The sequence below is a fragment of the Centroberyx affinis genome, unplaced genomic scaffold (assembly GCF_046629955.1).
Source record: "Centroberyx affinis isolate AG114_WGS23_722 - 3 ecotype Tasmania unplaced genomic scaffold, CSIRO-AGI_Caff_v1 ptg000684l_1, whole genome shotgun sequence".
In the NCBI taxonomy this organism is placed as follows: domain Eukaryota; kingdom Metazoa; phylum Chordata; class Actinopteri; order Beryciformes; family Berycidae; genus Centroberyx; species Centroberyx affinis.
In genome coordinates this window covers 208,340-231,278 of record NW_027279305.1, presented here as the reverse complement: position 1 = coordinate 231,278, position 22,939 = coordinate 208,340, and the positions used below count along the sequence as shown (strand labels likewise).

The 22,939-nt window shown below is 42.3% G+C and overlaps 1 protein-coding gene across 1 annotated transcript; it reads right to left on the bottom strand.

The window, feature by feature from the left end:
* Positions 1–1,700: 1,700 nt before the first annotated feature.
* LOC139643974 (retinoic acid receptor RXR-alpha-A-like) lies at positions 1,701–22,657 on the bottom strand. The gene is given in 9 exon segments (XM_071519305.1): positions 1,701–2,359; positions 3,229–3,245; positions 3,247–3,335; positions 3,900–3,991; positions 6,135–6,267; positions 8,116–8,245; positions 13,955–14,124; positions 18,052–18,231; positions 22,507–22,657. Coding segments are annotated over 9 exon segments (1,098 nt in total). The 5' UTR covers positions 22,646–22,657; the 3' UTR covers positions 1,701–2,211.
* Between the last annotated feature and the right edge of the window lie 282 nt (positions 22,658–22,939).

Genomic DNA, 22,939 nt, shown 5'->3' with positions numbered 1-22,939 from the left:
TTTTTTTCTGAAATGTCGCTCCACTGTTCCATAATACACCCTCGAAAGAGGGAAAACAGCTATTTGACGCTTACTATTCCAGCTTCATTTCCAAATAAGCCTATAATCCATCAAGCAAAAATGAATCAATAAAGAATGACTCAAATATCTGAATAATGGAAAAAATACTGAATAACTGTCTAAGGTATTTACTCCTGTCAAGGAATTATTACAGCGGACCCACATCTCAAAAACACTGGTTTTGTCCTTTAAACATTATAATAGCAGACCAGTTTAAGCCATACCATTACTATCAAAATGCAACCGCTCTATGGACAATCTTTGGAAATGCGCACGATGCATAGTTTTGCAGCAGCTGCAGCATTAAAAGAAAAGGAAAAAAGCAGAATATGGGCATATAGCATATTTATACATAGCATGGAGATATTTAACATTTCAGTTTGACTTAAATGACACTTGGTTGTCCAGAGAAGTGCAGAGAGAGTTGAGCGTGTATCCCTCTGAGGAAGGACAGGCAAAATATTAGGGAGTTCCTGACCAGGCCTCGGCCAAAGTCCGCCCCAGAGGTACATCATATCAGCTCTCTGTGAAGGAACCTGACTCCACTGTCATGAGGTTAAGTGCCAAGTAACAAACAAATAAACAAAACAATGGCTCTGCTGCAACAACAAGCACTTCTCCCATGTATACGGTTCAAGCCCGGGGCTGAGGAAGTGTCGAGAACTGAAAGTCTGAGGGATGGAAACGGAGGTAATCGCGCATTGCTGTTGTTTAAATGAAAAACGAAAATACCATCAATACTGTATACGGTTGTAACTTTCTGTACAGGTAGATATAAGGTGGTTCTAAAGCTAGGACCCGCTGCATGGAGCAGAGGGATTACTGAGTGTGGAGGTGATAATGGTGTGCTGAAATTCACATGAAATGAGAAGTGGGGGAGGCTAGAGAGGGACGAAAGGAGCTCAGAGGCCGGCGAACACGACAAAGATATGGCATCACTTCAAAAGCACTTTGCTCTGATCACACAACAGTTTCCCCATGGCATCACCTTGGATGAGACCATCCATTCACATTCCAGCCATCCAGGTTTCAGAATTTGTTGTGACGAAGGCCAAATGTTTGAAATAGAACAGTTAAATTTTTTTTTCTGCACCTATCCAAAGCCTTTCAGAGCATGCAGTGACGCTCGTGTAGCGTAAAGCTAGTGCGAGGCTGACGCAACAACAGTCCAAAACATAGCGTCTTTGTGCCCAAGGTTGCTTTTCTCCGTGGGCAGAAAGAACTGAGCAGATTGTCCATATCAAGCTCTCCCAGCTCATCCCAACTCCGATCAATCAATACAGTTACTGAAGGGCTGATTGCTGGACTAATGTAGTGTCCTTCCCCGGTGTTACACAGTGCTAATAGAGTAAGACATGGTTTAATTTGTTGGATTTGGGCAGAGACCTGAGTTGAGCACACTTGCAGTCTTGTTAGTCCCACCTCTGAGTCCTATTCCGAAAGCTTACACTTCAAATCAGCTAGTGCAGGACCTGACTTGTCCTGGACCAGCTGAATCGGACAGGAACAGAGGAGTCCCCAACCCCCAACCCCCACCCCCTCCGCCATCCCTCCCCTAAGTTAAGTCCTGAAAGACAGAGGGCTCCGGTCCGAGTCTAGGGTCGGACCAGGCGGCCCGAGGCTCTTCGACAAGTCCAAGACACGATTGTCCCGATCACGACTCTGAGTGTCCAATTATGACATCACCACCGTTTAGAATACACCTGCGGGTGTTTTAGACCTGATCATCTCCGCTTTGTTTGTCAAGATTAGAAAAAGCAAAGACCAAAACAATGGCTCAATACATCTCTTTTATCCTCGGTCCGTCCTCAATTCAGTCCACCGTTGTCACTCATTTTGTCTCATGAATTGTCATATATATATTTCTTATTTATATATTTTTACAAGGTATAAAACAGACCCATAGACATGATGAATTCTTTTGTTTTTTTTCTCGAAACACGTCAAAGGGACAGGGGAGGGAGGGAGGGAGGGAGGGGCGCTCCTGGCCCCGCACCTGGCGTTTCTCCGTCCAATGTTGTCACGTGTGTGTCTGTCTTGCCGGGGAGGGGGTTCAAAGGACCCCGCTCCCCTATAGCCAGGGCCGGTGGAGGATGTGGGAGGGGTGGCGGGACAGGAGGGGGGGGTGAGAGGGCTTAACCCTGTCCACCATTATGTCATTTGATGGGGCGCCTCTAGCATCTCCATGAGGAAGGTGTCGATGGGCGTGTCACCGATGAGCTTGAAGAAGAACAAGTGCTCCAGACACTTCAGGCCAATGGAGCGCAGTGCTGGTAACCGCAGCAACAGCTTGGCAAACCTGCCGCAACAGAAGACAAATGGAAAACGTCAACATTATACATGAGAGGTGGATGAGGATGACATGAAGAAGAAAATCTTAGTACACACTGCATCACTGATTTCAACAATATAGTTCAGACAAATGAAAGAGCGAGTTTTGCACACTTTATTTAATGCTCTATTCAGTTGGCGATGACATGCAAAATTTTGTGTTTAACTTTTCTCAACTTCAGGAAGTGCTCTGCTCTGCCTAAAATGAAGTGAGGTACAGCATGTTTTCCAAAGCGGGTTCTTTTCCATCTTGAAGCTGCAACCCATACCTTACACCCTCAAAATAAATTCATGTTTAACTGTCACACACTGCCATTTAATCAAGAGCTCAACTGTAAATAAGTAAAAAATAATGTTTTTTAAACCAATAAATCACTGTATAAATAAACACTGAACACAGTGTTTCAACAGGAGCTGCCAAAATGCAATCACAGACTCGGCCCTTAAAGAAATCATTTTTTAAGCTTTATTTTTTTGGACCTTTTCTGAAATTCAAATGATTTTCCCAAAACCACGTAATGCATCTGTGTAGTGTGTCATTTCAGTAAAAAGGAAAAATGATAAGAGGCCTATTATGTGAAAAAACACCTAACAATTTACATGCTGACTGGTGAGCACATGGTGAAAACAGATGTGAATGAAAGATTATGAAAAATGATCTTCCATCCAGCTCTTTCCATCATGCCTTGTTTAAATTTTATTTGTTTCTTGTTATTTCAGTGTACAATAAATAAAACCAAAATACCTTGTGGAGAGAAACCTTGTGTAAAGAGAGAGCAAGCAAAAAAAAAAAAAAAAAATGCACATAGCCTTCACTGCAGAGGATTGTTGCCGTACCTGCCAGGCTGCTCGGGGGTACTTCTGTTTGCAGTAGGCCTCCAGAGAGGCATACACTTTCTCTCTCAGAGCCTCTACCTCACCTGGGTTGGACAGACCTTTAGAGTCTGCGGAGACACATACAGAAATAATAAAATAATAATAAATGATAAATAATAAATAATAATAACAACAGCAACAACAATAACAGTAATACTATGCTGCATTCTACAAAATCCCCCCTATAATACTGCCTGGATGGAGTATGCTGGTATTTTTTAACCTTTATTTATACATTTAGCAAGAGAAGCCGTTTGATGAGCATGCATGCCTCTTTTTCAGCATTTCCGCTCTTCACACTCATACAGTTATAAATATTCAGCTGCCTATACAACCATAGTCTTCTGCTATTGGCCACTGAGCAGCTCCACTAGCATAAACTAATTTTTACCTGCTTACAAGTTGAGCTTCAACCCCATGGGCAAATACTGGTCAGTGCAACTTGGACTCTAATTTCCTTGCTACAATAATTTTGAGTTCATTCAAGGGCACATTTTTCATTAACAAAACAAACACATAATTGATTAACAATGACTAACAATGAATAACATTTGTTGTTAATGGGTTTACTAAATAGCACAGTGTGGGAAAGGATGGAGGGCCTTTTTTTTTGGAAAGCTGAAGTGTGTTACCTGGGTTGAATAGGACGATTGCTCGAAGGCACCCCAGTTCTGTCTTGTCCATCTGCATGTCCCTCATCTTGGACACCAGTTCTGTGAGCACTCTGAGCACAAAACAAATAAATTTTTTTTTAAAAAAGTCAGATATCTGGCTTATTCAATATCATACTTGGATCAAATGGCATTTGCAAATACTATTTAGAGTTTGTTTTATCCTGCTTGGCTACCAGATTACTTTTGTGTCACATCAGACAACATAATGACTGCCAGAAATTTTAGATGACAGGAAACAATTTGAGTCGATTTACTACATTGTTCTGATCAACTTACAAGACTTCATCTGCTCTATCCATATCCAGTAAACCCCACCCATCTGTTACTCCAAATAGAATAAAACACTAAAAATGAATTGCAAATACAAGTCTGTTCAAGATAAAAAAAAAAAAAAAGACACACACAAGACTATTCACAGCCCACATAGGCACAGTTAAATCACTGGAAAAGTTTACAACACTGCAGAGTAATTATATTTAGTAGATGGTTTTCAAAAAAGGAAACCCACGAAAGCCACAGAGTAAACATAATCTGTAATCTAACACCGACACTCCCACCATCTGCGTGTGACATCACTGGTGGGAGTGTCAGCATGTGGAGTCATCCGAACTTCTCACCCCTCTTTGACTCGGTCACGCCCCCTGCCTGACGCTCTTTTTCCCTCTGACTCTCACTCTCTCAGTTTCCTTCTCTCTCTCTCTCTCTCTCTCTCTCTCTCTCTCTCTCTCTCTCTCTCAGAGAGCAAAGTCAATTGTGGCTCTTAGCTCATCCTAATTCAATTTGCTCCGAGGAACAACAGCGGTAAAAAAAAAGAAAAAGACTCAAGTGTTTAAGTTAATCAGCCTTTTCATTTGTATGGTTGCAGGAGAGAGGAGTAGATAAAGAAACATTATCAGTGCTCTGTATCTTAATGCTCACCACAGTTAATGCAGAGCTGTAATACATCCTTTGGAAGTGAACTTGCACTACGCTAATGAGTGAGCACAAAGACCTTTGGTGACCAGAGGGGTAGAGAGACACAAGAAAGAGAGAGAGAGAGAAAAGAGGGAGAGAAGGAGAGAGGGAGAGAGGGAAAGAAGAGGAGCGGATGAAAGTGGCTTTGGCCTTTGGAGTGCTACCACAGTCAGCACAGTCTAGATATGGAAACCTCTGTTAATATGGGTTTGATGACAACACCTCTCAGCACCAACTATCTGTCATACTGATCTCTGCTTCTGCAGGAGCACACACACACACACACACACACACACACACACACACACTGTAACTATTATACTACTTTTCCAAATTGTGTGTGCGTTTTATTTTTTTCAAATGTTTCGTGCTTTCCGAGTCATTAACACAAACTGGAGGAGTGATGCAGCTGAGCAGACAGTGCAGACTCCAGTGAGGCTTCTGTCTGTCTGTCAGCTTGCTGCCCTGGAATGTCAGTAACACACCTTCCAGGGAGCAGCAGGGTCACCACAGTGCACCCTGCAGCTCAAAGACTGATTCCATTGTGTGCATGGGTTTGTTTTCACATTTTCTGGGAAATTTTCTGGGACCTCTGCTGCATATAGGTATACATATTTAATGATTATTGGTGTCAATCAATAACAGTACTGTGCAAAAGTCTCAAGCACCCTAGATTTTTTATATACATTTCTTAGAAGTCTTAGATGTTTATTTGTCTTCTGCATTAGTGTGTCAGTAGACTGCTGTTTATTGTAATTTTTTGATATTCAGAAACTTTTCATTTCATTAGTTTTGAAAGCATCTTGACTTCATGGATATCTTTGACATATGCCTAAGACTTTTGCACAGTACTGTATATAGATGTGTATATATGTATATAGATAGATAGATAGATAGATAGATAGATAGATAGATATTTAGAGAGAGACAAAGAGAGAAGGAAATCATAGAGAGAAAGAAGGAAATCATACACCTAGACTATGTGTGTGTCTATATATATCTATCTCTATCTCTCTCTCTGTCTCTCTCTCTCCATATATGTATGAATATATATATATATATATATATAAAGAAATGTTATGCAAATGAAAGAAATGTTTTACAGAAAGGCAGAACCTAAATGTCATGTACTGGCAAAATTCCTATTATGACAATTGTTTCTTGCAGTTTACATTTATAATACTTTAAAATAAGGTGACTATTGGATCTATTAAGGCTTAGTGATATGGTGATGATGACCTGTCAAAGATGGCTCCCACTCCGGCACTGTGGGCGCTGTTGCGGTGCACATGCAGCCCGGTGGCCAACAGAATCCCGTCTTTGACCGCTATCGAACGGTGCGAAAATGACGCAATGAGGAGTTCATTCCAACCTGAGACAGAGACGGGGAGAGGGGATCGGGGAGAGTATGAGGAAAGACCGAGCAAATACCCAGGACAAAAGTTCACATAGCATTTCAAGCAAAATGAAACTGACAACAAAGGGGAATTCCAATGAATCAATTAAGCTGCACGGTAAAAGCGTGCAGCTCTCTCAGGCGCAGGCATCAGGTTATTACCAAGACATTTGAATCATGCTTTCCAGAGAGACAAGCGTGTAAAAGGGATGAACTGCGCCTGCCATTGCAATAAAGACAACACTGTTGATGTGCCAAAGCAAGGGGTTGACACAGAGCACGCTGAAGACACAAGACGCTGCTTTCTGAGTGACAGGGCTCCTTTAACTGTTCTGCCTAGCAACACTCCCCTCTTCTCCCCAGAGTTGAGTTGGGTATGAGAGGGGCTGGGATGCTTTTATCTGTGATACAGCAGAACTAAAGTGGTTATTTATAGAAAACCTGAGCGGCGAGAAGAGAGGAGCTCTCCAGAATAACGTGTCTCTCTCTCTCCCTTTCTGAAGTCTCTCCATCACTGTGGTCTATGCGTGAAGGATAAGGAGTGATGGGAGGATTTTTTGAGGGTATGGGATGGGTGTGTAATAGCATTTTTTCCTCGAGGTGGATTTAGACTATAATGGTGTAATTTGGAGCGACAGGCGGGCAACAAGGGCAATGTGTTGGGAGAACCCAAAAGACCCCCTCGCATGTGATGATAGTGAATGCAACAGAAGTGACAGATGATTCACTCTCTGTTATCTGCTGCTGATTCTATGATCCTTTAGCTTCAGCTGTTTCACAGAAATACACACAATGTGCCGCTCTGACCTTGGTGGTCTCACACTGTCACATGACCTGAATAGTTATTTATGGTTATGACCTGATTTGGCTGGTTAATAGTCCATCCAAGCTCTATTTTGCTTAGATTTTTAAATATATACAGTATATACTGTATACATATATATATATATATATATATTATCTAGATTCAGATTCAGAAAAGGCTTTATTGGCAGAAATCAAGTAGTATTGCGTGTTACCAAAGCACATTACAACAGTACAGGATACAGGAACTATAGGAAATAAAGGAATTCCTAATTCTAAAAACTATTTTAAAAATTGTTCATATGATAAATATGATTATATGCAATGCTATGGACAATACTCATGCAATACACATGCAATGCATCCTAGACAATTTAGTCACTAATTATCATCTGTGAGATTATAACACAATCAAACATATCTGGTTTTCTCCTCCTCCCCAAAGAACTTTTTCTATCTATAACGTACCAGTCAAAGGTTTGGACACACCTGATTGAATGTACTATGTTTTTCATTCTCTTAAAGCCATTTTGATCTAACAGCTTCTGCTTAAATGTTTGAAATTTGTTTTTTAGACAAATATAAATAGTGAAGTTGAGGCCTGTGTATGAATTTCTTTCCAAAGCCTTTGCCTTTCCATCAAGGCAAAGGGCGGCTCCTTTAAAGAATCTAAAATATAAGATAGTTTTGATTTGACAAATTCCATTTGTGTTATTTCATAGTTTTGATGTCTTTATTATTATTCTAAAACATGAAAAAAAGTAAAAATAAAGAAAAATGCGTGTGTCCAAACGTTTGACTGGTAGTGTGTATCTATAGTACGTATGTATGTATGTATGTATGTAAGGATCTATCTATGTATCTTACTATTTATTCATATTATTCATTAGTCTAATGAAATGGTTTGGGAGCACCTCTATAAAAGCTAGGCTCTATGTGTTTGTTGGTTGGTTTGTGCGCCCTGTTTTTTCCTATGCTTTTTAAAAAAATGTTTAACTCCTGTAGGCTCTTTGGACCGACCTGCTCGTAGGAGGATGACCTGGTCGTCCAGCGGCAGCTCAGAGAAGTGGGGGATCCTCTTGGCCCACTCCACCAGGGTGAAGAGCTGCTTGTCAGCTGCCTGGCAGATATTCGTCACTGGGTCGTTGGGCTGCAGGGGAACACGGACAGACAGACACAAACACACACACACAAAAATCTTGATATTAGAAATCCAGTTGGCGAAAAGGATGGATAAATGTCATAAAACTTGTGAGTGCGTGTGTGCGTTTGTGTCTGTGTGTTTGATTGCTGCATATGTGTATTTTGGCTGAAAGCCTGGTGTCATGTTGAGCCACCCGTCACCACTGGCACACTAGAAACTACAATACAAACTGTCACATACACACACACTTACACACACACTACACTGTGAATGATATCCTCTGAAGAGGACTGAGTAGGAAGGCAAAACAAACAGTGATTCTGCCCCGGCTCAAGGAGGAAATACCTGCAGAGAGCTGCTGGTAAAAAAACGACTTTCTCCAAGCCGGCTCTTTCCTCGGGGACCTTTTAGCCTACACACAAATCAGCCTTTTGGACGGCGAGTGGAGCTCAAGGGGCCCCTACTGACACTCTACTGACACTCTGCAACAGAACAAGTGCTTAGGAGCTCAAGTGGGACTTCATTACTTGGCTGGACGGGGCCACCATTATACCTCTGTAAAATTCAGCAAATGCACAAATGATGTGATTTCACAGAAACGCTTTACTGTGATGATAGTGTGACTGCACTCCTGACTGAATACAGAGACTGTTTTGGCCAATACTAAATGTTAACATAGTCATCACACTGTTGAGACTCCTCTCAGTCAAGTGATTCAACAGACAAAGTTGAAGAGAAGTTTTTTTTTTTTTAAAGCATAAACTGTTCATTCTGTGTACAAAATAGGAACATTAAATCTCTCCATGATATAAATGCTCCAGGTGGATCAAGGAGAAAGCTACAATCCTTTATTGATTTCATCTCATGAGATCCACTTAAGTCATGAAGAGGAGATGAGGATGAAAAAGTGGAGACAGGCTAAAGAAGGATTTTAAAACTTCTGAATGTGTCTAATTTGTCTATTTATTATATTTATATAATATTTTTTACACTCAGTGCATATGCCAATAAAAAGCCTCTCTCAGCCTTGGGCCTTCAATAGCTTGAGTAAGTGTATTCTTAGCCATGTGGTGAGCGTTGAACATTTACTATTACTGTGTAATCAGACTATTTGTGTATTTAATATTCTAAATATTCATCAAACATGTGACACTAATTCATCACTAATTATCATCCCTGAAATTATAACACAATCAAACATATCTGGCAGCAAGTATCATTGTTTTCTCCTCCTCCCCAAGATTTTTTTCTATCTATACACTACCAGTCAAAAGTTTGGACACACCTGATTGAATGTACTGTTTTTCATTATCTGCCTTGAACTAAGGCAGACCACTCCATTTGTTTTAAGATGATGACGTTTGATTTGAGGAAATTCTTGATTCAGCAAGTGAAACTATATCACCCCATTTGCAGTTTTCTTGTTAAGATTTTTTTTTTTTTTTGCGTGCAATTGAAGTGTCAGTCAGAAGGCAAGGACAGGCAGTCCTTAACTGTCCTGATACATCAGACTGAAAGGAAGCATTATTCTTTGACCCAGAGGGAGCCTACGAGCGGCGGTGGAATCCTAATGCAACTTGCACACGACTAACTCTAAAATGTAAATCCATCCGGGCAGGGAAAAAAAAAAAAAAGATCCCAAACAATACTGTCAATCACAGAGGACTAATTTACCCCTGTCCCCGGAGTCCAAATCCTTTCATGTGCGTGTCTGTAAACAAAGACTAAGAAAGAAAGTGCACACGCTTTTGTGCATAATTTTATATCAAGTAAACATCCTTAAATTCTAAAGTATCCGTGTGTGAACTCGCACTCTGACAATAACAGTCAGAGCAACTTCTCCCTAACTTCCTTCTCCAAATCCCACCGATCAATGGTAAAAGCTCGGAGGATCCCAACATCAACTGCGGCTCTCAAGAGAAGATTAGCTCAAGATGAAGGAAAAAAAACATCCTTCCCCTCATAGTCTCCTTTTAAAATACACAGGCCTAAGACTATAACCACTCCATCCATCCAATCCTCTCCCTCTCTCTCCCTCCCCATGGTGTGAAACTCACTCTGACTGCAGAGTATCAGAGATGGGCGCTTGAAATATTAAAAAAAGTTAACCAGACACAAAGCCTACACTGTTTTGAAAACTGAAAGTCATTTTTTTTCCCTTCAGGGGGAGAAAAGAAAACAGGCATCTTATGAATATTTCAGCATCTGATCTCCGTGGGAGACGTGGACGGCGCGGCTCAGTGCGACAGTTTTTTGCGAGCTGCGCTTCTCTCAAAAACACATAAACAGATTCAGCTAATTCATTCCAAAGGGCAGCCCCAGCCAAAACAAAGGAAACCAAAAGGGGTTTCAGCGCGCGCCACAGTCGAGCCACCCCCCCCCCCCTCAAAAGAATACAAGTCCCAGAGTTCTCGTTAAACATGGCGAGGCTCATGAATGTTGTATGGGGCTATCTTAGCCATGTTTATACTGACCTGGTTTCTCTGCCTCTGTCTGTGGAGATGACAGGGGGAGAGGAGCTTACGCTTTCCCGCAACAATCCTCAGGCATCACATTACTGTACTTACTGCACTTCAAGTCACAGAAACAGCGTTTAGGATGCTGGGGGGGGGGCCACAATGGAGGAGCCCCGCCATGACCTGTGAGAGAATAACATGAACCTAACGTCTAGGCTGTGTGACAGTGCGACAGTCCGCCAGGGACACACCTCACAGCGCAACTTGCGAGAGGCACTTGCTCTTCTCTTAACAGTGAAGATCCCCCTCACCCAAGAGAATAACGGCCATGCTGATCGTTCTCTGAAAATGTGTGGCAGATGAGCGGGAGGAAGCACGGAGTCGAAGCAAAGGGAAACCGTCCCCCCGAGGTTGCAGAGTTAAGGGAGAGAAGAAATTGTAAGTGACTGGATTTTAGCAGAGAGCCCCCTTTGAGCAGATCTTTTTAATGCCTGCCACAAACAACATTGTCTTCGTTCCTGGGCAAATCAAAGGCTTTTTTAGCCGCGCATGTTCCGCAGCCACGGTCGGCCATCCCGGCAGCTTAGAGAAATGCCAGGCTTGCAAACTGTCCCATAAAATTTTCATCACTTGTGAAGGGGAGACGAAAGATTTGCCTTTCAATTTTTCATTATTCTGCTTGAACCACACTATGCTAGCGTGACAACAAAGAGAAATCGGGTACTCATATGGATCAGTATGGAAATGAATTACTCGGTGTCCCACTTTTTTAGATAAAAAAAAAAACATGTCTTTATATTATAGAGTGTGGGATGATTCATCAGCTAAGTATCATGTAAATAATATTAGCGCTTCCTGCCTTTAAGTTAAAGAAAAGATAAGAGACTGAATGTATGGCACAATCGGCACTGAGAATTGAGAAAGAAAGCGAGAAAGAGAGGAAGTCAGAGAGAGAGAGATGGATGGAGGAAAGGGAAAGAGAACCCCCCAGCGTGACTGAATGATAGCGTGTTCTCCTCTCCCCCTCCTCCTTGAAAGAAGGCCTTTCCTTGTCTGACTGAAGGCGCATTACTAACGCCTGTTTAACTCCTGTTCTAGGTCACCATGAGATAAACACACTTTATTCAGCTTGGCCAGACCCCGGCCATTAGACAGTGGCAGCAGCCTATTCATGGTGTGCACTCACGGCCCGGGCCCTGTGATTAATTATCCCACGGGGCAGTGCCTCTCAAAGGAGACCTCACAGGGGGGAGGCAGGGGGACGAGACTCGGACAAGAGGGGAGTCGTCATGGCCAGGACGGCCCGCATGACATGGGGACACATTCCGATACTCTCCCAACACCCCGGGCCCTGCTTCAGTTAAAGATACAGATATGGGGTTCATGATACGATGTAATAAATAAAAGCTCAATGACAACATGCAGAATTATTTCTGAGCCACAAATCTTTCTATAAGTGGCATTGGCTTGCTAGAATTTAAACAACAATTTAAAAATGCCATTACAAAGTGTAAATAATATAATTTCGATGGAGAGCTTGTGGAATTGTGATGAGAACTAAAGCAGAATAAAATGTGGGTAATATCGCGATTCATTTTCCTGCTTTGCAATACGTACTGCCACATTTTTTGTATCGCGATATATTTCAATATATCGTCCCATCCCTAAACAATAGCATCAGGACCTACCAAAGGATTAGAGAGCCAAATAACAGAGAGAAACTGAATATCAATGCTGTTTTCTTCTCCTCTGTAGTCCCTTGAAATGCCCCCTATTGGTGTCAGGCAGGCAGTGAGCGGTGCCGGGCCCCGCCGTGCCCGAGCCCAAACACACTCAGTGCATTAGTGTGTCTGAGCTGCCAGCCGCTCCCGTGTGACTCCCCACTCCTTCTCCCTCTCCCTAATGTCAACGCTCATCTCCTACGTTTCCATCTGGCCCCCAAAATAGCTCCCATTTACTCACATAACAGCCTTCACATTTCTACCTTTACTTCACAGGACATTTCCCTCCCCTAAAGCAGATGAATCCCAGAAGAAGCACTCACTCACTCACTCACCTCCCTCCCTCCCTTTCACCATCCCCTCCCTCCCTCCCTTACCTCCCTCCCTTCCTGCCTCCTTTAGTAGGCTGCTGCACAACTCCGTTTCTCATGTTCCAGCAGAATTCCTGAGAAAGCGCAGGCTTTGTGGGATGCTTTCAGGAACAGTCTGCCTGTTGCATTATTCATCAGTCTTAGTCTCCTCTGTGTCAAAGACAGCCCACAGTGCCCAGCTGATACTGAGGAGATGGATGAGGAAACCCACAGCTGATGGGTGAGCGAAGAAGTTGATCCGAGGCGAGTGGGTGAAGCAGCACGCCGGACCACTAGTTGTCACCTCCAAAGGGACTAAGGGAGGGGAGGATAAGCGATAATCCGGAGTAGACATTCATCTCCGTCCCCTACCAGCAGGTGGCAGGGTGTTGTTAAACTTCCCGCCAGTCAGCTGTAGACTCCACTCCAAAAACAACCAGAAGCTAGCTTTATTTAATGAGTAAACAGAGACAACAATCTCATTTCCCCTTTTCGCTGCAGAGGCTTCTTAACAAGGAAGTGCTTGTAAAAGACTAATTCGGAGGCGTCCGTGCACATGTCAGCCTATATCAATCTGATAGGGCCATAGGGACATGATGGGGAGATTAGAAAGATGGATGATAAAGGGGAGGATAAAGGAGAGAAAAATGTGAGAAAACAGATACTCCATGGTATCTCTCCCCATTACCTCACTGACACATTTAAGAGACTGTTACACACAGGAAAACTGTGTAATGAAAATGTCCACATTCATCAGAAAATGGCACGAGTACAGTGAATGCACGCAGTACAGCCAGTTATAAACATTTTATGCAAAGGGCAACTGTTTTATTGTAATGTTAAAGTATTTCACTCCATGTCTGTGGTTTTCACCTGTGATTTTTGGCCACAGCGGTTCCAGAAAATCCCCCCAAATGGATGCAATGCTACCATAGGGTGAGAATGGAGAATAGTAACCATTTTGTTAAATAAATTTATGGATAAAACTGAAGGAAGATTTGTCAGCCCCTGGCTAAATCCAAAACAAATCACCCACTGTGCGCATGTGTTTGTGTACGTGGGCGCACATATTATGCATGAATGTGTGCATACGATGATCACATGTTGTACAGTAACACAGTATGGGAGTGTTTGCTTGAGAGAAGTGTAAAAACAATATAAACTTTTTTATGGCGGTCACCAACTCACCGAATTGGACGGCACGCCAAGATTGGTCTCGATGTAGGTCTCGGTTTTGGGTTCCACCGCCTGCTCAGCCTCCAGAATCTTCTCCACGGGCATGTCCTCGTTGGCGCTGCTGGTCGACTCCACCTCGTTCTCATTCTTGTCCTTGGCTCGCTGGCGCTCCTCCTGAACGGCTGCATGTAACAAAACTGGTTCCGGTCACTACTGCTGCTCGCATAGTGTCAGCATGTGAGCTCATGAGCTCTGGTGTGTTAAGAGGAAGGTTCGGGGTTTTAAGAAGCCCTTTAGAAGTCTTATTGATTACCAAGCAAGCTTCTACCCAGGGGGCTCAAAAGTTCTGTTATCAGTTGTTAGCAGTCAATGGGGTACGAAACCTTTAGTCTAAAGATTAAATGCAAATGAAGTCTATTGCTTATGCGGCCCAGTTGTAGCACAGCATTTTAAGCTGCTACACCAGTTTGTGGTTTGATTTTACCTACGAGTAAGTGAAGTAGTTGATGTAATGACTATACTAGGGCTGCAACTACCGATTATTTTTTCGATTCGATTAATAATTTAGTCATTTAGTGTAAAAAATGACAAATGCCTATTACAAGTTACCAAAGCCCAAAGTGATGTCTTAATGCTTACTTAGTCTGACCAGCAGCCAAAGCAAAAACTTTAAAGTATTCATTTTATAACATGAAACGGAGAAACGCAAAGAAATCTTAGCAATTGTGAAGCTGTAACCAGTGTAACCAGCAAATATTTGGTATTTTTACTTGACTAAACTGATTAATCGATTATCAAAATTGGCATTGTAACAGCTGTGTGTGTGTTGAGCCTCCCCTTTAAGTGCTTGAGTTCTTGCTGGTGTGTGTGTGTGTGTGTGTGTGTGTGTGTGTGTGTGTGTGTGTGAAAACAAATCCTGCAAACACAGGTACACACCAGTAGGAAATTTCATATAAAATACGCACTTGTTTGTACGTGCACACACCTGTACATATGTCAGTGCATGCCTGTGAGTGTTTGCTTGCTTACCCGTGAGAGTGTGTGCATGTGTGAGTGCCTGTCCCAGTGTGTGTCTCTGCAAACATGTGAATAGTGCATGACACAGTATGTATTATGCCAGTAAACATGAGAGTTGAATCATCAATAATGGCTTCGGCAGCGGGGATGGAATACATTTAGGACCTTAGACCTACATAATGCACAACATAGCAGTGTGGAAATGTTCAAGGACTTCTCTCAGCTTCCTTATCAAAGAGATGTGTTTTTCATGTAGAGTACAATGACAAACAGACGGCTCCTTTTATACACAAATCATTTATAGACGCATAAATAATGTATGGACTGTCACTCCTCATTTACGCCAGGCCTGGTCGCCAGATACTCTGCGTGACAGAATAGCTCTGAAAGAGCCTGAACATAGATCAATGGAGACTTTGTCTAGTAGGCTTTTTTTCCATATTGTGTAAATAAATGTCTGGTTGAAGCAAAACCTTGTTGGTTCTGTCATCTGATTGGCTTGGCGAGGAGACAGAGGAAATGGTTTGTGTGCTGAGCAGACACCGAGGCTCACTGTGGCCAAGGCAACAGAAACCGCACCTCCACCCTCAAGAGAGGATGGAGAAGATACATGCGTGTGTGTGAGTGTGTGTGTGAGTGTGCACAGGCAGGAGTTTATGTGTGCTGTCTTTTCAAAAGGCTATAATTCAATTCACCACAGAAAAAATACTGTGGCTTTTTAAAAGTTTGTCTTCCATGCGGGGATTAATAAAAAGTTTGGTTGTATTGTAAAGAATTACTGTATGATAAAGTGGCTTTTGAGAATCAATGTCTGCATGCAAACCTACCTACACATACAGCATATACACACCTGGAGAACCCAAATGCACACACACACACACACACACACACAGACAGAGTTTGCAAGATGATCTTTTTTTCCTTTTCCCTTCTCCTGTTTCTATTCCAAGTTCTGAATCACAGAGGTCGTAGTGGTGGGTTGGGGGTGAGGGGGGTGGAGTGGAGTGGGGGGTTGTTAGAGGAGGAGAGAGAAAGGGGCCCCACTTTAGAGGAACTGCTGTCTGGTGGTGGAGGTCAGCCCAAGGGTAGAATACTTGTGCTGGAGTCAGGGAGAGGTGAGGAGGGCTGAAATCATGTTAGCTTTATTTCCCCCCCCCCCCTATCCTCCTCCCCTGACTGGGAGAGCATAAATTCATTTAATCCTGTTTTTCTGCGGATTCGCTTAGCCTTTTGGGCTACTGCTGCCTTGTTCTCTACCGCAGCCCTCGGGGTACAGGGGGGAGGCTTAGGCAGCACTGAGTGAGGTGAAAGGCAGTAAATGATAATATCCTTGAACGGAGCGCGCAGAGCCCCACAATGATATAAATAAAAGTGAGAGAAGGGGGGAGGAGGGGGGAGACTAGTGAGGGGGAGAGGCCAAGTAAAGGTCAAGACAAATTGGTCCAGGAAAGAAAAGCCCCCAGAACGTACCTATCCAAGACACACTTATTTTTCTACGGTTTTGATTTTTCTCCTGCATCTGACACCCTTCTCCTTTACAGAGTGGAGCGGTACATGCATGAGGGCAAACACACACACACACACACACAGACACACACACACACACACACACACACACACACACACACACACACACACACACACAGACATTAGGGATGGGATGATACACTGAAATTCTCGCGATATTAGCTACATTTTACTCTGCTGTAGTAATCACAAATGAGACGGCTTGTCCATCACAATTTCACAAACCCCCCATCCAAATTATATTATTTACACTTTGTAATGACATTTTAAAATTTTTGTTTACATTCTAACAAGCCAATGCCATTGCTAGAGAGATTTGTGTCTCAGAAATTGTTGTTGTATTGATCTTGGTGGCCGTATCGAATTGTGAACCCCATATCGCGTATTGAATCATATCGTGAGACAAGCATATCGTCCCATCCCTAACACACACACACACACACACACGTGCACTCTCTCTTACACACACACACACACACACACACAAAACATACCTGGTCTCTTACTGTCATCATTGCTCTTCCGCTCTTCTGGCTATACGTTGCATTAAGTATAGTCTGTGTTCTGTATCTAACCATGGTAACCATAACAGTGAGAGGCAGTGAGAGTGAGTGACGTGTTGAATATGTGAAAGAGCGCTTAAGAGTGCTAAGAGTGCTAATATTCTTAACACCCTCGTGGAGTGTTAAAATTCACACCTCCCTGCCCCTTCTCTCTCTCTCACACAATCCAACCCAACGAACCCTTCCTTGTTTGCCTGGTGTCCAGCCCCCATGGATCCCAGTCTTTAGTGCTTTTTGAATTTACTTACTGTAATTAATTACTGTGCAACACACCTGATCGGATGGTTGATGTAGGCGGGACAAACCTAGGAAGGAATTGGATGATAACAAGCTAGATTTAGCCATTTCATCAGTCCTTAAAAAAACGCATCCAAAATCATCCAATTCCTTTGCCGGTGCCGCCATCTTGGTAGTTGTTGTCTCGTTTTGTGATCATCATCATCATAAGGAGGTTTGTCCCGCCTACTTCGACCATCCAATCAGGTACGTAAAACAGTATCTGTCTGAAATAAAATTCAAAACATTCAACAGCTTCCTTGTCCTGCCCACTCCGTAATCTGTCCTCAAAGGTAAAATCGGAAAAAATCTTGATTACTGCCCTACATTCACTGGAGAGATTTCTCAAGTAAATGCTCACCAACTAGAATCATATCAAGACCCGAATGCTCAATCCCCACCTCGGTGGTTAGAGAGTGGTTAGTGCAGTGTTAAACGATTACCATCTCATTGTGTTTTTCAACAATGCCCGTCCTCTTGAGCCGTCCCGTTCATTGAGGGGAAATGAAGTGGAGGGGGGGATGAGAGAGCGTGTGGACGGCCTCAGTATTATCATGCAATCCATTAAGAGGGAATACGTGTGTGTGTGTGTGTGTGATTCTGCAATGAAACTCTTCACTCTTCATGTATACTTCATGTGTGTTTGTGCGCGTATGTGTATACGCATCGGTACACATTTGCAGGAGAGGTTAAGCGGGACTTTATCCTCAACGTCATGTGCTGTACCTTCTCTCTTCATGCCCATGGCCAGACACTTCTGGTAGCGGCAGTACTGGCAGCGGTTCCTCTGCCGCTTATCAATCATACAGTCCTTGTTGTCGCGGCAGGTGTAGGTCAGGTCCTTGCGCACTGTCCTTTTGAAGAAACCTTTGCAGCCTTCGCAGCTGTACACCCCATAATGTTTACCTGAGGACAGAGAAGAGACGGGCTGTCAAATGCACTGTGGGGGAAATTGTTATCAGTGATCACTGTTACACATGGAATTGGTAACATTGCCGAATTAGCGTTTCAGGCAGCGGATCTGGCTTATTCACACAACAAGCAACTGGTGAACAAATTAAAAAGGGGCCAGTTTATCCTGTGGCCTCCAGTTTGTCATGGTGGTCATTTACTTTTAAATATTTCAGATTGCTTATTATCTGTGATTTTTGCATAATTACCACATCTCTAAGGAGGCTAGTTATTTTTTCATAACAAAACCAGCCAACCTTCTTTAAACATTCAGTGGAATTTGAAGACATTTTTGCCAACTAATACAACATTTGAATGCTAAATTGTGCATGCTTGATCTGTTAAGGTAATGGTTCTCATAAATCTTGATATGTTACTTGGTCTTGGTCTTGGTCTTGGTCTTTCAAATTGCCAGCTGAGCTGATTTCCTGGAATTTTGACTTTGGTTCTCATTCACACATAACCTCTAAACAGAAAAGTTCAGTAATATTTATGGAGAAGGCTGCATGTGTGAAAGAGGCTGAAAGAGATCTGTTTTTCACCTTGCATAGTGATATTTAATGGACTGGGTGTACAAACTACAAGGACCAACTGCTCTTTCCATGAAATCATCAGTTATAAAGGTGTGAAACCTGTTAAAGACGGACTTTTAAGCCTTGAGATGACTGAGACACAGAATCTGCAAAGATGGGTGCAACCTAAAGGTTCTGGAAAGCCACACAGGTATTTTCAATTAATTTGGCTGATTAGACCTCTTCTCAGGTTGAAGTTAGGAGGAGCTATACTGGCAAACTCCTTCTACTACTAAGAATCATAAAGACATAAACTGTCCCGCCCTTACAGGTGCAACAAAACCAACAGGAGGGTCACAGAGATGTCAATCAAGGACATCTGTACACGCCCAGACAGGTCTAATCAGCCAAATTAATTACACCTGTGTGGGTTTCCAGAACCTTTAATATTAGAAAGGGCTGACAAATTTAGAATAATGTTTATTCAAACTTATTTGAATGGATACATGCACTGATCATGTTCAGGAGTCGTCTGCATCATGTTTCAGGTGTAGACACACTAAAACCGACAGTGTGTGTGAGTGTCTTATGTGTCTATTTCACTGATGGCTGCAATAATGATGTAATAGCGTAAGTTGTGACTACTACTGCTATCTGTTACTGCTCTCTCCTCTGTCTCCTCCGTGAAGGAAAGAAGAGATGGGTAATGCGGTGGAGCAACTTCCTCTATGAGAGACTGCAGACACCACAGACACTTTCGCTCGTTGTCAATAGAGAATGGTCTTCCTCTTTGCGGGGTGAGCGAAGCAGGCCAGAAGTGAAGTGTGAAATGAACATTTCTGTGTGGAGGCAAGGTTTAAATGAGATGGTAGAAACCACATCGACTTGGCTAGTTTGTGTGTGTATGTGTGTATGTCTGTTTTTGTGTATGGGTGTAAAGTGTAAGCACATAAGTGTACTTAAATCAGTGTGAATGTAAGTGTATGAGCATACAATTTTATGTGTGTCTATTTGATATTGACAGATATAACCACTGATACAGCATCTTCTGAAAGTGTTCAACCCCCTTGATTTTTTCCACGTTGTGTTGTTGCAGCAGAGTTGAAAATCAAATCAAAGATCAAATTGAGAATTTCTTTTGTCAACAATTTCTTTTGTCAACAGTGTAGGCATGTTTTCAAAAATTGTAGCAAATTTATTTGAAAATAAATCATTCGTATATCTCATTTAAGTAAGTCTCCAATCCCTTGAGTCAATACTTTGTAGAAGCACCTTTAGAAGTGATCACAGCTGCCATATTCATCCTTGGAGATTTGGATTTGGTTGGGTTTTTGAACAGCTTTCTTCAAGTTATTCCACAGATTTTCAATGGAATTAAAGTCTGGGTTGTGAAAGGGCCACTCAAGGACTTTCACAATGTTGTTCTGAAGCTAGGGATGTAACAAAAGTTTGTGACATGAAATTTTGCGATACAAAACCTTTTTGTGTGGCGAGATGGACTCAGTCAAAACAGAAATTAAGGACGCTCCATCAAGGTTTAAGTCTGCTGTCCAGCAGCATTTTGGGTTTAAAATGATGGAAGATGGCATCGAGACAACTGACAAGACAAAGATTGTTATTGTAAGAGAGTCTTTCCTTACAGGTAACATTAGCAACACACTGCACCATGTACAACAACATCATAATAAACAACTCCAGTATGGTTAAATGTTGTGCTCGAGTCTTAAATATGGTTCCACAGATCTTAAATACGTAGCTGTTTCTCTTCGCGCTACTTTTCTAGTGAGAACGTTCACTCACTGCGCAGATGTATGGATTACTGTTTTTTTTGTTTGCTTTACTCTTCAGGCTTATTTGGGGATGGAATTGGTCTTTAATTTTATTTGAACTGGCATTAAAAGGTCTTAAAAAGTTTTCAATTACCTTACAGAAACCTGTAGTCATCCTTTGTTTTATTTTTGCTTTCCCTCCGAAATAAAGGGATTTTTTTTCAGTCAAAATTGTCTTCATTCAGATTTTGTTCAAATAATGTGATAATATCGAACCACGACCCCAGTATCATGTATCAAACCAAACCGTTAGCTGAATGTATCATTACATCCCCATCTGAAGCCATTCCAGATTTGCTTTGATAGTATTCTTAGTAACATTGTCCTGTTGGAACATAAATCATCGCCCCAATCTAATGTCTTTGGCATTCTGAAGCAGATTGTTCTCATGAATTTGCCTGTATTTGCTTCTACTCCGTCTCCCTCTATCCTTACAAATCTCCCGGTGCCTGCAGCTACTAACAGCATGGTGCTGCTGCCACCATGCTTCACAGCAGGGAGGCTGTTAGATTTGTGATTGGTTGTGCCTGGTTTCCCCCACACACACAGCGCTTTGCATTACGGCCAGAGTCTTTCGCCTCATCCTTTCAGTTTCGTTCACGTGCCGTTTTGCTAATTCCAGGTGTGCTGTCACGTGCGATTTTTTTTTTTTCCCCATAAGTGTCTTCCTTCTGGCCGCTCTGCCCTACCGCCCAGATTTGTGAAGTGATCCACTGACTGTTGTCGTTGTGGCAAGATCTCCCATCGCAAACAAGAAACTCTGTAATTCTGTCAGATTGGTCCATGGGTTCCATCCATCTTTAAATCTTCTTTGGAGGTTTCTCAGTTTAGTTGGAAGAGTCTGGGTAGTTACACATTTCTTTCCATTTCCTAATGATGGAGCCTACTGTGCTCTTGTGAACTCCCAACACTTTAGAAATTGTTTTTATACCCTTCCCCAGATCTACACCTCCTCACAACTCTGACTCTAGATTCAGTTCCTTTGACTTCATGGCAGAGTTTCTGCTCTGACATGCTCTGTCATCTGTGTCCTGACAGTCACATGTGTTTCATTCTCAATCATGTCCAATCAGTTGAATTGGCCACAGGTGGACTCCAGTCAAGTTGTAGAGACATCTCAGGCATATTTTGGCATTTCATTTTCAATTTATTTATAAGTATTAATAAAAATCCACTTTGACATTATGGGCTATTGTGTGTTTTTTTAATTGAGGCTGTAACACCAGAAAAAGCAAAAAAAATCAAGGAAGTTGAATACTTTCTAAAGGCACTGTATACTTTTAAATGCATGCTTGCTTAACTATTGCTGCACTTTGGCTCCTTCCCCATAAGTAATTGTTTCATATAAATCAGGTTATGCTTTCTTTTCAGTCATCAGAAATTACAAGAAACGGTCTAGTGACTAATAAGAGATATTAGAGTTTTCTGTATTAATTTGTTTCTTCTGTAAAATGTTAAATAGAGAATTGTCTGTCATACTAATGCAGCAGAATGCATGTAAATGCAATATGGGTATTTCTACAAGGGCCTTTGCTGTATGTTCTTGGTATAATGTTGTACAGCAATAGAAAATTAACATCTAGGATAACTTGTACCCAAAAAACCAATCCGCCATAATTGTCATAATAATCTGTCATAATATATTCATATATGTAAATCTCAACTACAATATCCAAGATTTTATGAATAATGTGAATGCTCTTCTGGATTGTTTTTAATTTAACTCAAGAATGACTTTTTTACATTATGCATTGCTTTCTACGCATATTTCCCAGCCCATGTGCAGTGTTTTCATACTGATTTGAGCGATCGCCTTTCATACAGTACATACAGTATGTGTTTGTCACCTATGCGTGCGTGTGTGTGTGTGTGTGTGTGAGGTCACTCACCTGAGGAGCGGTCACCACAGATGGCACAGATGTGTTTGGTGAGAGAGAGGGGCGTGCCTGAGGGCTGGGCGGGCACCTTCATCACCCCGTTGAGGCCCAGTGGGGGCTTAATGTCCTCCGTACTGCTGACCGAGTTCATCGGAGAGTTCAACTGGAACATCAACACACACAAACACACACGCCGACAGGTCACAACGCAGCCCCCTGAACTCAGACCAATGACATCATACACCCCATTACACAAACCGGCTGCAAAGCCTAGCTGGTCCAGTGTAGTTACTAGAAGAAATTAACAATTGAACTATTGAAGGGAAAGGCCCGCTAAGAAAGGAGTAGCTATAGTTACACATCAATATAGGGACATTTCATCTGAGTGCCATTGTGTCATGCAGATTGTCCTAAACCATTTTGCTTAAATGCAAGGTGCGAAAAG